This window comes from Macrobrachium nipponense, chromosome 4, assembly GCF_015104395.2.
Source record: "Macrobrachium nipponense isolate FS-2020 chromosome 4, ASM1510439v2, whole genome shotgun sequence".
Classification (NCBI taxonomy): Eukaryota; Metazoa; Arthropoda; class Malacostraca; order Decapoda; family Palaemonidae; genus Macrobrachium; species Macrobrachium nipponense.
The window spans coordinates 134648561-134660825 of NC_061100.1; the positions used below are offsets into that span (position 1 = coordinate 134648561).

The following is a 12265-nucleotide window of genomic DNA, read 5'->3' on the forward strand; positions in this document are numbered from 1 at the left end:
CATATATAGATATATATATATATATATATATTATATATATGGATGTTTGTATATATCATGTATGAAATGTTGGGGTACGTAAATTATTATTGTATCTTCACAAAAACTTAAGCCACAACATATGATATGATATAAATTTAACCCATTTTGGGAGTTAACACCAAAGGGAAATTATTAATAAGTAATTTTGCATCGCCGCCAGGATTCGAACCATAGTATGGTTTAGAAACAAGATAAACATTGATTGTGACCACTAGGCCATCACGTCAGATACAGGCTGATGTCGATTCTTACAGACTACTTACTTACCCGTGTCATTTCTCGATTAAAATTGCTGTGTTGTGTAAGTTATTCCAAGATACAGTGAATTGGATTTGTTTGGTGTATATATATTATATATATATATATATATATATATGGTATGTATGTATTGTATATATATATATATTATATATATATATATATATATATATATATATATATAATATATATATATTAATTATTCAAATTAATTTAGTTGACCGTATTTTAGGTATCCTTTTCAGATACTTATGAAAGGTATTTCAATAATTTAATGTGAATTAATTTTTTTTTCTTTTGCATTTTTCCATCATGTATCTGCGTCACTTGAAAAACTTGTCGATAGAAAGTCATGTTTTTATTATTAATAGAAGTATGCATAAATTAAACTACAGATGTCCTTTAATTAATATCCAATTCGCTCTACCCCGGAATTAATATATTTTCATATATGTTAACGGAAGGGAAATTTTTTAGTTGATAATAATATCGTCCTCTCGTGGGTTCGAACCAGTTGCCCAAACGAACAGAGGAGAAATCAGGACTTCAGTGAGGTTATCGACTCTGCCAACAAGTCGATAACGTCAATGAAGTCCTGATTTCTCCTCTGTCCGCTGGGCACTGGTTCGAACCCACGAGAGGACGATATTACTATATCAACTAAAAAATTCCCCTTTGGTCAACATAATATGAAAATATAATTACAAGGTAGATCGAATTGGTTATTAAAGGATATTTGTAGCTTAATGCATGTATATGAATCACGGTGAAGGGATAAAAATTCATAATATAAGGCTTTCTATATTTCGAGTCAAAGTTCTTGACATCAGCAAGATGCATTTTTTTTTTTCTTTTTTGCACCCAACACAGATATGAAACCGTTCCGATAACACCACCATTATCCGAATAGCAATGCGTTTAGAGCAATAAACGTGCCGCTTTCCACACACTGTCCCGAAGAGGCCCATAATTGTGAAAGAGGCCGAGGCGAGCGTATGTAATATATATATATTATATATATATATATGTATATATATATATATATATATATATATATATATATATATATATTATATATATATTAGGTCCTGGGAGCTTTCTATCTAGACCGTGGTCCTCCTGGGTGTGACTTGAACCAGCCACCAGGAGCCGAGCTACGAATACGACCAGTTGTCCTGTTGCTTCGGTGGTACTAAGACTGCGGTGACACCATCTACGGTGAGACTACAGGTGAATTACAATCATTAGTTGTATCTGGTTAACTTGATGCAGACGTAGGGGCGGGGGGTGGGGGGGACTGTGGGAGGAAGGCACTCCATATTGATCAGGTCTCACGGGAAAAATAATGACTGTCCAAAAAAAAAAAAAAAGGGTCTTGCTTCGAGGCTAAGAGAAAAGCAGCTGATCGGATGGAATCCACTACTATGAGGGACTACACACACACACACACACCATTTCTGTGGATTATAAATGGTTTACTCGTGCTTAAAAACATCATTTATAACACTTGTTTTTGTGTAGTCATATTTTTGTAGTACATAAATTTTGGTTCACATATAACTTTTCCATCCCATGGGTATTAGTAACAGTTCTTTCAACACACACACACACATTATTATTATATCGTCTTTTCGATCCTCAGCAGAATTATGCAACAGGTTAACTATGATAGGTCGCTTTTTAGGTGCAGAAGGACATGGAACTAGGAATCTCATTAATAAGGACGCGTGTGTGTGTGTACATATATAAATATACACATATATATGTTAGTATGTATACATGGCATATGATTATTTTCTCCTTTCTCCTCCATGAATGTTCACTTTCTTTCTTCGTTATGATCTACTTTTTCAAGAAGGCGATAATAACGACAACGTGACGCTTGACCCAGACTCGGTATATCGATAGTGCAGCTGGTGTACCACAGTAATCTGAACTTGGGTGTTGGGGGGGGGGGGGGGGGGGGGGGGGCGGTTGTTACTGGTAAGTTGCCCGTCGCTGTTGGTGGTCCTTGAATATCATGAGGGGTAAATAGCCGTGTCCGTGTGTTTAGATAACCCGAGAGACACCCTGCTACTGTTACTAGTCACTTACTACTTCTACTACTACTGTGGTCACTGGCATTCTAGAGTTGTCCCGTGTTGGTGATAGTCACCCGCCATCCGTCTGCGTTACTGACTTGGGTGTGAGTACGGCTTGCTTCTAATTTATTTTTTCTTTTTTGTTGTGTCTCAGTTCGAAGGATGATACCTTTCTGGATAGGCACTCCAATATAAATTAGGTTTTTGTTTGTGGTTCAAGCGTATATTTTGCGGTTTGCGCCTGGCCATCATTGTTGAACCTTGCCTATACCTATCCTTACTGATAGACATTAGCAAAGATAAAAAATCTCTCGTTTGGAGAACATCTATGAAGTTTCGAAATCAACATTAGTCTAATGATCTAATAGTAGGTTTTGTTTTATAAACTGGCCTCTAATTGATTAATTTTAGCTTAGAAAAAAATGGGAAGACAAGTTTTTTTTATGGAGGAAAATCATAAAATTATTATTTTCAAGTGGCCATGGAGCACGTACTGTACAACATCAGCTTTGAGAGATATTGATAATGTTTAATGAGACATGTGTCGAACATTTGCCATCATAGGACCGTTGGTCTCGTTGCTGAATAACCACTGGTTCCATGCAACGTTAAAAACACTATACAAACAAACAATCAGACCAAATGAAAAAAAAAAAAAAAAAATTCTGTCTGTTACCAATATCCCTGAAAGGGTTGTGTTCAGGTATAACCGACTAGTAGTTACTGTAGGGCTTCTCAGGATCCTGCTACTGGATCCTGGCACCACTAAAATTTGTCGGTTAGAACCAACCCAACGCAACAGCATCTTATACAAAGCATGGTTACTTCCCATGGGTCATTGCACCCGTGAAGATGTCTGTGGTCCCTCTTGTAGGCTCAAAAAATTGATAGTCAGTTACTTAGCCTAACACAAGATAGGCAAATTTTGCCAGTGCCATTTGATCAAGCGATGATAGTACAATAATTATAGCTTAGATCAAAAGTCGGTAGGGTAAAAGGCTACGGAGTCATGATGTGTCAAATCTGAACGGTAATTCGTATTCCAGTTCTTTTTCTTCTTTTTGATTAGGCAAGAGGAACCGTCCAGAATTTTCCTAGCGACAAATAATTCTAGACCTTAATCAAGGCTTATCACCGACAAGAAATGTTCGAATCATCCTTAGCTGTAGTTATTAAAGAAGATGAACAGATGCTTATCGGTTTTGTACCCAGGTTCCACTTTGGGCTGAGAGCTTGTTTTTGTTTGGTAGTGATAAACTGCTCTAATCGTTTGTTCTCTCTCTCTCTCTCTCTCTCTCTTTTTCTTTTCTTTCCCACCGTTATCCCTACATTAAGGGGTCGGTTGCCTAATGCGCCTTCTCCACTGCCCTCTGTCAAAGGCATGATCCTCCACCAAACCCCCCCCCCCCCCCCTCTCTCTCTCTCTCTTTGTCTCTCTTAATCCTCTCTCTCTCTCTCTCTCTCTCTCTCTCTCTCTCTCTCTCTGAACATTCAGCCTTTTCCTCCGCTGTCCCTGGTTTTCGTGTGAATGAAAACTTGGCCACGCATTAGAGAGAGAGAGAGAGAGAGAGATTCTGTTGAGGAATAATGAAAACAGAGAAGTCCTGGAATTATTCCGAAAGTTTCCCGTTATACAAAGGAGAAATTAGCAGACATTGACGCACTCACTGCATTAAAAAATGTATTATATACAAGATGCTCCTCTTCAAATCCTCTGCGGGTTCAGAGATTTTAGCAATGGTGCTCATGTTCCTACGTAGAATGGCGTTTAGACTAACATTTCCAAGGGTAAGAAAAATTGCCATACACACACACACACACACACACACACACACACACACACACACACACTTCCAAGGGTAAGAAAAATGCCACACACACACACACACATCTAATAAAAAGGAGCCCATTAAACACCAAACTGTAGAAAATGAATGCTATATATTTCAGAGAACCGACAATGTCACCCTTTTCAGAGGCCAGCCGTTACGTCACTCCAGTTGACAATTTCGCCTTAATCATCTTATCCTCATTCATTACCTGCCTGAAGAGAGAGAGAGCGATTGTTGGTTCTCTGAAATATACCATTAATCTTCTACGTTTTGGTATCTTCGTGGGCTCCTTTTTATAAGACGGAATTCTGTTTTAACGGGAAATATTTCAGTCATATACATATGCATATAGGCACTATGTGTGTGTTTGTTTGTTTGTTACTCAACAAATCCCTCTGTAAGTGCTATATTTGCTTACAGCTCTTTCTTTTCAGAAACGAAACCTAGGCAGCCATGGGCTTGATGAAGGAGGAACCAACCACAGTTCTGTCAGCTGAGCAGCTGCAGAAAGTAAGTCTATTGCGTGCATTCATCATTGACGCTTCCTTTTGATTAGAACCATTTTAAATAGTTTGTTATATAATTTGCGCGCTCAGTTAACTTATCATCCTTGCAGTCAGAAGGGATATATTTATTGACATGAAGCATAGAATTTTTTTTTGTTTTAGTCTAGTGTTGATGTAAGGTCTGTCTTATAATAAAACTTACGGAATCATCGGCTGTTACTTGTAACGTTTCCAAATGATGTAGAGAAAAATGTTATTATAGTAAATTTAAGCGCTCGTAGTTGATAGATCTTCAGCACCGTTGTCTCATTTTCAATAGGTAACAGTCTAGGCTCAGCTTTATCTGCCTCTGGGTAGCACCTACCTTCTTTTCGTCAACACCCTCTTATCATCCTCAGATTTACACTGAATCGTCTGGGTCATTCTGGGTAAATCATTCAGCTACTGAGTATGTCGATTTTTTTCCCTGGAAATTGTAGCATTGATCGTATAGGGTGGACGGTCTACTTTGCCCAGCTCGATACTTATACTTCTGGTTTTTAGCAAACGCAAATTACGAAACAGGTTTTAAAGTCGACTTTTTTACCTTCACCATTATTGGTATTCGGCTTATTATTGCGATGCTATTGCCTCTTTAACGTTTATTCTACTGATAACTACATTTCTTAAAAATGACTGACTCTGCCTACATCAGTCTTTATTCCCTGCTTAGAATATGTTAATTTTAATTGTGCTGGCTCCCTTCCTATTTTCCTCATGACTCAAGAAACCCAATTATGAATGGCAGACAAATCTTAAACCATTACTGTAACCATATCCTCCTCCTCCTATTTCAGGAGCTCAGGAGTGCACGAACTTGAACTTCATCGCAAGCTTCCCCCTCGTCCTTTTTCTGCGCTAATCTGCTTTGCCCATTCTAATTCTTACGTTTCCCCTTGGCTTATGTGTTATTTACTGGGAACCGAAATATTTCCTTTTGATATTTAACAAACTTGGATCTGCGGGACATACATACTATAGTAGATTCACATCAGCCGTCCAACGATGTTAGTCCTAGACGTCAAATGCACGGTTGATGTGAATCTATACTATAGCAAAGTGATTTGCAAAAGGAAACTTCAGCCAGTAGCAGATAGCTACTACTCCACCCACGAAATGGCATTTGGTAATTCACCATTCATTTTCTAAGTATATTCACAGTATTTTAACCGTTTTCCTTCCTGCTTTTCCCTGTCTCTTAACATCGGTTGTCAAGGGAAGCTTTGACCTGGTCCTGTTATCTTTAGTCACAGTTTCCTTATTAGTTTTCACTCTAGAATTGGTGTGTGCGCGCCTATGGCAACGTGAAGGTGCGTGTTGCTATTATAGTTTCGTGATCCTTGAATCTCTAAATATGGATGTCATTGGATTTTAGTTTGCTTTTCTGAAAACTCGGTTTTGGTTTGCTTCTGCATGCCCATATAACTCGTAATTACGGCAAAGCATAGCATAGGTATGCTGTTTTCCTGAGAATGGTTGACTTCCTGCAGTAGACGTTTGTCATCTGTGTTGGCATTCCGAGATATTTTCATTTGGAAGATTTCAGTGCCCGTGACAATATGTTGTAAATATCAGGCTTGACTCGATGGTAGACGAGCTGAAAACTTTTCAGATTCGGTCGTTTCAAAACGATCCAAACATCATACGTGAATTTCTCTCTCGGGTCTCTACATTAGGAAAGGTGACCTGAATTAACAGTTTCACTTCATTTAAATCTTATTTGTTTCTCGGGCAATGTCACCTAGCTTTCCTGTTTTTCCGTATTTCATAATTGCATGGGTCATTTTTTCCATACAGGCTTTTCATATTATAGTTTATGGTTACCTTACTCAGTGTAGGCTACTACTACCATTTCCTCTGCTGTTTATCCTCTATCACTCTTTAGATTTTACAATTTCGTACTTTACCTTTCACTTATTTCTCATATTCCCTCATCTTTCCTAAAACTCTCTCTCTCTCTCTGGTTCTTCTTCTTCAAGTACTTAACTAGACCGCTGCGTCTCCCAGACAACTTGCACATGTGGCACATGCCACGCCAATTATTTTCTGTATAAAGTTTATGCTGTGTATGTGTAGATTAAGTAAAATGGCATTCATAAATTTATGGTTTGAACAGTTTCAGACGGAGGGCTCCGTAGCTGTCCCAAACTTCCTGACAGAGGCAGAAGTAGAGTCTCTCCGATCGTCTTGTTACCAGCTAGTCGACGAAATGGATCCCCGAATTCACACACCCACTTCTTTCTCAACTGTGGGCCAAGAGCAGGTAATAGTTACTAAGTTTTTTTATGCCAAATAATGAATAGCGTAATGAATGTTTTTTTATTGGAGTTATATGTCCAGATGTATTTTATTGCTTTAGATCTAATAAACCTTGACCATATTCCACAATTATACCAAGAGTGACGTTGCTAAAGCCTTTTGTTCATAATTGTCAGATAGAGGCCCAGTTCCCTAATTACCAAGTACCATAGAGGCACCTTGAATCTTAGAAAAATAACTGATGCTAATCATTTTCATTACAGGCAAAGAGCAGGTATTTTCTTGACAGCGGCGACAAGGTTAGGTTCTTCTTTGAATCAGAAGCGTTGGATGCCGATGGAAAACTTAAGGTAAATGTCACCTCATTAAATGTTTATATGGTTGAGGACTGGAATTTAGTTTATTAAGAAAAAGTGAGTAAATAAAAAAATAAATTCAGCACTGTAATGGAGACTGACTGTCACCTGTTATATACTGAATGGGTTTGAACAGTGAACTCAGTGATGGAGGAAATGTAAAAATATAAACGTGTGCACCTCTCGTTTATAATAGCCTACATGCGTTGGTATCTTAATCATTGAATCGATTTTTTTCTTTTTTTAAATTTTGCCTTTTTATAAAATCTGTCAAACAACTAAGCTATATATGACACATGTAGCAACGATGGTTGTGTGCATGGTAAAGTTTAATTTTAAACTGCTACCAAGTCCAAACCCCAGGTCAACTTACATCGTAAATGTAAATTTTTGTTATTTACATCGTTTTTTATTTACATTGTTTTTTTTTTTTTATCAAGATTAGTTACATTACCTCTTATGTTGTACTAACTGATGTCTGTGTCAGAATATACATACAGCATTTCACATAACAGGATGTTTTCAGGGAAAAATCAAAACAAGGCCAATGCCATATTCATTGTTCATAAATGCTACATTATGAGGGAAACTGCTTTACTAAAAACTTCCATTTTGTCTTTTCTCTTAAAATTTTTACAGGACTAATGTAAGATCCATTTTAATATCAATATTAATGAAAATGAAAACCAGTTTTTTCCTCTGTAATTCCATCTTCATTTCTTGTAGATACCAAAACTTACAGAAACCAAAGAGAAACAGGATTCTTTAATACAGGTATAATTATGTGGACATATGGCTGCAGAATTTGAAGTTAGAAGCGACAAAGGGTTCAGAGCATCCAATGCTTAAAGGTCCAGTCAGTAATAATACAAAGTTAAGTTATAAAAATAAAAAATAGAGATAGATAAAGTATGTAAATGCCCTGTCAAATTAAGCTATAGTGAAGTAAATGCAGGTCAAGATTAATTGGAAAATAGTTTATATTTTCGTGATATCTTGCGAACAGGATGGTATTACAAATTTGACTTCTGTTTATAGTTCTGTTTCTGTAAAAGGTTCATTCAAAATTTTATGCTACACAATTGATTCTTTGCATGTCATAGATTAATGTACTGTACTGTAGTAAATTTTTTTGTACATAACCTCATGTACATATATCAGATACCCTCTTAACTTGCAAATTTTTGCCAATTATTATTTTAAAAATCTTAATTTCACACAGTAATTGTTATCAGACATTTAATAAATTATTCAAACTTTATTGAATTTGACAGAACCATTTACAATTAGTTAATGCAGTTACTATTAGTCATTCTTTATCATTTCTATAATATACATAGAATGCAGACAGTTAAAATAAGGTTACTGGATAAGAATAAACTATAATGCCCTAGTTTAATAGTTATGATTGCCTTTCCTCCTAAAATTCTTAAAATATACCAACTTTCTCACAGGTCGAAAAGCATTTTTCATTAAACAAAATTGGTCATGCCTTACACTGGCTTGTACCCGAGTTCAAGAAAGTGTCCTTCTCTGATAAAATGAAGGCAACAGCGAGGCAGCTGGGTTTCATTTCTCCAGCTGTTGTGCAGTCGATGTATATCTTCAAACAACCAGGCATTGGTGGTGAAGGTAATGGTTATTTCAGTTCTCAAAATAAGGAACACTGATTAAAGTTACACTATTTTACAAACGTACCACAAAGCGGAGAATATTTTTCAAACATCCTCTTCCTTCCCTTTTCATTCCTCTCTGGAATCTAATTCCCATTTTACTTGCCATCTCAAGAAACTAGTTACCATCTTACTTGCCCTCTCAAGAAACTAGTTCCCATCTTACTTGCCCTCTCAAGAAACTAGTTCCCATCTTACTTGCCCTCTCAGGAAACTAGTTCCCATCTTACTTGCCCTCTCAAGAAACTAGTTCCCATCTTACTTGCCCTCTCAAGAAACTAGTTCCCATCTTACTTGCCCTCTCAAGAAACAAGTTCCCATCGTTAAAAACGTGCCCTCTCAAGAAACTAGTTCCCATCTTACTTCCCTGCCCTCTCAGAAACAAACGTCCCATCTTACTTGTCCCTCTCCCATGACAGGTACCATCTTACTTGCCCTCTCAGGAAACTATTCCCAATCCCTTACTTGCCCTCAAATCCCACGAAATTAGTTTCCCATCTTCCATGCTCTAAAGAAACGAGTTCCCATCTTTACTTGCCCTCTCAGGAAACTAGTTCCCATCTTACTTGCCTTCAAGGAAACTAGTTCCCATATTACACCCTCTCTTCCAGGAAACTGTTCCCATCTTACTTTCCCTCTCAGGAAACTAGTTCCCATCTTACTTGCCCTCTCAAGAAACTAGTTCCCATCTTACTTGCCCTCTCAAGAAACTAGTTCCCATCTTACTTGCCCTCTCAAGAAACTAGTTCCCATCTTACTTGCCCTCTCAAGAAACTAGTTCCCATCTTACTTGCCCTCTCAGGAAACTAGTTCCCATCTTCCATGCACTCTAAAGAAACGAGTTCCCATCTTACTTGCCCTCTCAAGAAACTAGTTCCCATCTACAATTGCCCCCCAAAGAAACTAAGTTCCCATCTTACTTGCCCTCTCAAGAAACTTAGTTCCCAATCTTACTTGCCCTCTAAAGAAACTAGTTTCCCATCTTACTTTACCCTCTCAAGAAAACTAGTTCCCATCTTACCTTGCCCTCTAAAGAAACTAGTTCCCATCTTGCCCTCTCAAGAAAACTTAGTTCCCCATCTTAACTTGCCCTCTCAAGAAACTAGTTCCCATCTTACTTGCCCTCTCAAGAAACTAGTTCCCATCTTACTTGCCCTCTCAAGAAACTAGTTCCCATCTTACTTGCCCTCTCAAGGAAACTAGTTCCCATCTTACTTGCCCTCTCAGGAAACTAGTTCCCATCTTACTTGCCCTCTCAAGAAACTAGTTCCCATTTCCCTTAACTTGCCCTTCTAAGAAACTTAGTTCCCATTCTTACTTGCCCTCTAAAGAAACTAGTGCCCATCTTACTTGGCCCTCTCAGAAACTAGTTCCCATCTGTACTTTGCCCTGCCCCTCTAGGAAACTCCCGTTCCCATCTTACTTGCCCTCTCAAGAACTATTTCCCATCTACTTGCCCTCGTAGAAACTTAGTTTCCCATCTTATCTTGCCCTCTAAAGAAACTAGTTCCCATCTTACTTTGCCCTCCCTTCAAAGAAACTAGTTCCCAGCTTACTTTCCCTCTCAGGAACTAGTTCATCTTCTTTCCCTCTCAGGAAACTAGTTCCCATCTTTTACTTGCCCCTCTAGAAACTAGTTCCCATCTTACTTGCCCTCTAAAGGAAACTGTTCCCCATTTCCCTTGCCCTCCCTTTCAAAGGAAAGCTAGTTCCCATCTTATTGCCCTCCCTCAGTAAACTATTTTCCCATCTACTTTCCCTCTCAGGAAACTAGTTCCCATCTTACTTGCCTCTAAAAGACACTTAAAGTCCCATCTTACTTGCCCTCTCAGGAAAACTAGTTTCCCCATTTCCCTTAAACTTGCCCCTCTCAAGAAGGCTAGTTCCCATTCTACTGGCCCTCCTAAAGGAAAAACTAGTTCCCCCATCTACTTGCCCTCTTCAAAGAAACTAGTTTCCCATCTTACTCCCTCCTCATTTGAAACACTAGTTCAACTACTTTCCCTTCTTCCCAACTAGTTCCCAGCTACTGCCCTCTCAAGAAACTAGTTTCATTTCCCTTACTTGCCCTCTAAAAGAAACAATTCCCATCTTACTTTCCCTCTCAAGAAACTAGTTCCCTTTATTACTTTCCCTCTCAGGAAACTAGTTTTCCCATCTTACCTTTCCCTCTCATGAAACGAAGGTCCCATCTTACTTGCCCTCTTCAAGAAACTAGTTCCCATTTAAATTTGCCCTCTAAAGAAACTAGTTCATCTTACTTGCCCTCTCAAGAAACTAGTTCCCAACATCGTACCTCTTCCTTCCCCCAAAACTAGTTCCCATACTTTTACTTTTGCCCTCTAAAGAAACTAGTTCCCATCTTACTTCCCTCTCAAGAAACCCTATTTCATCTAAAACTTGCCCTCTTCTTAAAGAAACAGTTCCCATCTTACTTTTCCCTCTCAAGAAACTAGTTCCCATTTCCCTTAAATTACCCTTTCCCTTCCCTCCCATGAGACTAGTTCCCATCTTCCCTTGCCCTCTCAGAAACTAGTTCCCATCTACTTTGCCCTCTAAAGAACTAGGTTTTCCCATTTTTCTTGCCCTCTCAAGAAACTAGTTCCCATTCTTGCCCTTTTCCCCTCAAGAAAATATTTCCCCATCTTACCGCCCTCTTCAAGAATAACCCTAGTTCCCACTTACCCTTGCCCTCTAAAGAAACTAGTTTCCCATCTTGCCCTCTCAAGAAACTAATTCCCATCTTATTGCCCCTCCTCAAGGAAACTAGTTCCCATCTTAACTTGCCCTTTAAGGAAACTAGTTCCCTCTTACTTTGCCCTCTCCGAAACCAAGTTCCCATCTTACTTTGCCCCTCTCAAAACTAGTTTTCCCATCTTACGGCCCTCTCAGAAACTAATTCCCATTTCCCTTTCTTTTCCCTTCCCTCAGGAAACTAGTTCCCATCTTTACTTGCCCCTCAAGAAACTAGGTTCCCCATCTTACTTGCCCTCTCAAGAAACTAGTTCCCATCTTTTTGCCCTCTCAAGGAAACTCCGTTTTCCCAATTCCCTTACTTGCCCTCCCAAGAAACTAGTTTCCCATCTTCTTGCCCTCTCAAGAAACTAGTTCCCATCTTACTTGCCCCCTCAAGAAACTAGTTTCCCATCTTACTTTCCCTCTCAGGAAACTATTCCCATAATGAACTTTGCCCCTCAAGAACTAGTTTCCCATCTTCTT

General features: G+C 38.5%; 1 protein-coding gene across 6 annotated transcripts in view; it reads left to right on the plus strand.

Annotated features, from left to right (window-relative positions):
• The window catches only part of LOC135211201 (phytanoyl-CoA dioxygenase domain-containing protein 1-like), an 89792-nt gene that overhangs the window by 64734 nt on the left and 12793 nt on the right, over window positions 1-12265 (plus strand). For 3 of the 6 annotated variants that reach the window (XM_064244427.1, XM_064244430.1, XM_064244431.1), the window contains exons 2-5: window positions 4648-4723; window positions 6875-7021; window positions 7281-7367; window positions 8828-9005. In XM_064244427.1, the coding sequence (XP_064100497.1) occupies window positions 4667-4723; window positions 6875-7021; window positions 7281-7367; window positions 8828-9005 (469 nt within the window). In that variant the 5' untranslated portion in view covers window positions 4648-4666. Of the gene's footprint in view, window positions 1-1399; window positions 1531-2330; window positions 2484-4647; window positions 4724-6874; window positions 7022-7280; window positions 7368-8827; window positions 9006-12265 lie in introns of those variants that run through there. The other 3 variants (XM_064244426.1, XM_064244429.1, XM_064244428.1) reach the window with 3 other exon arrangements.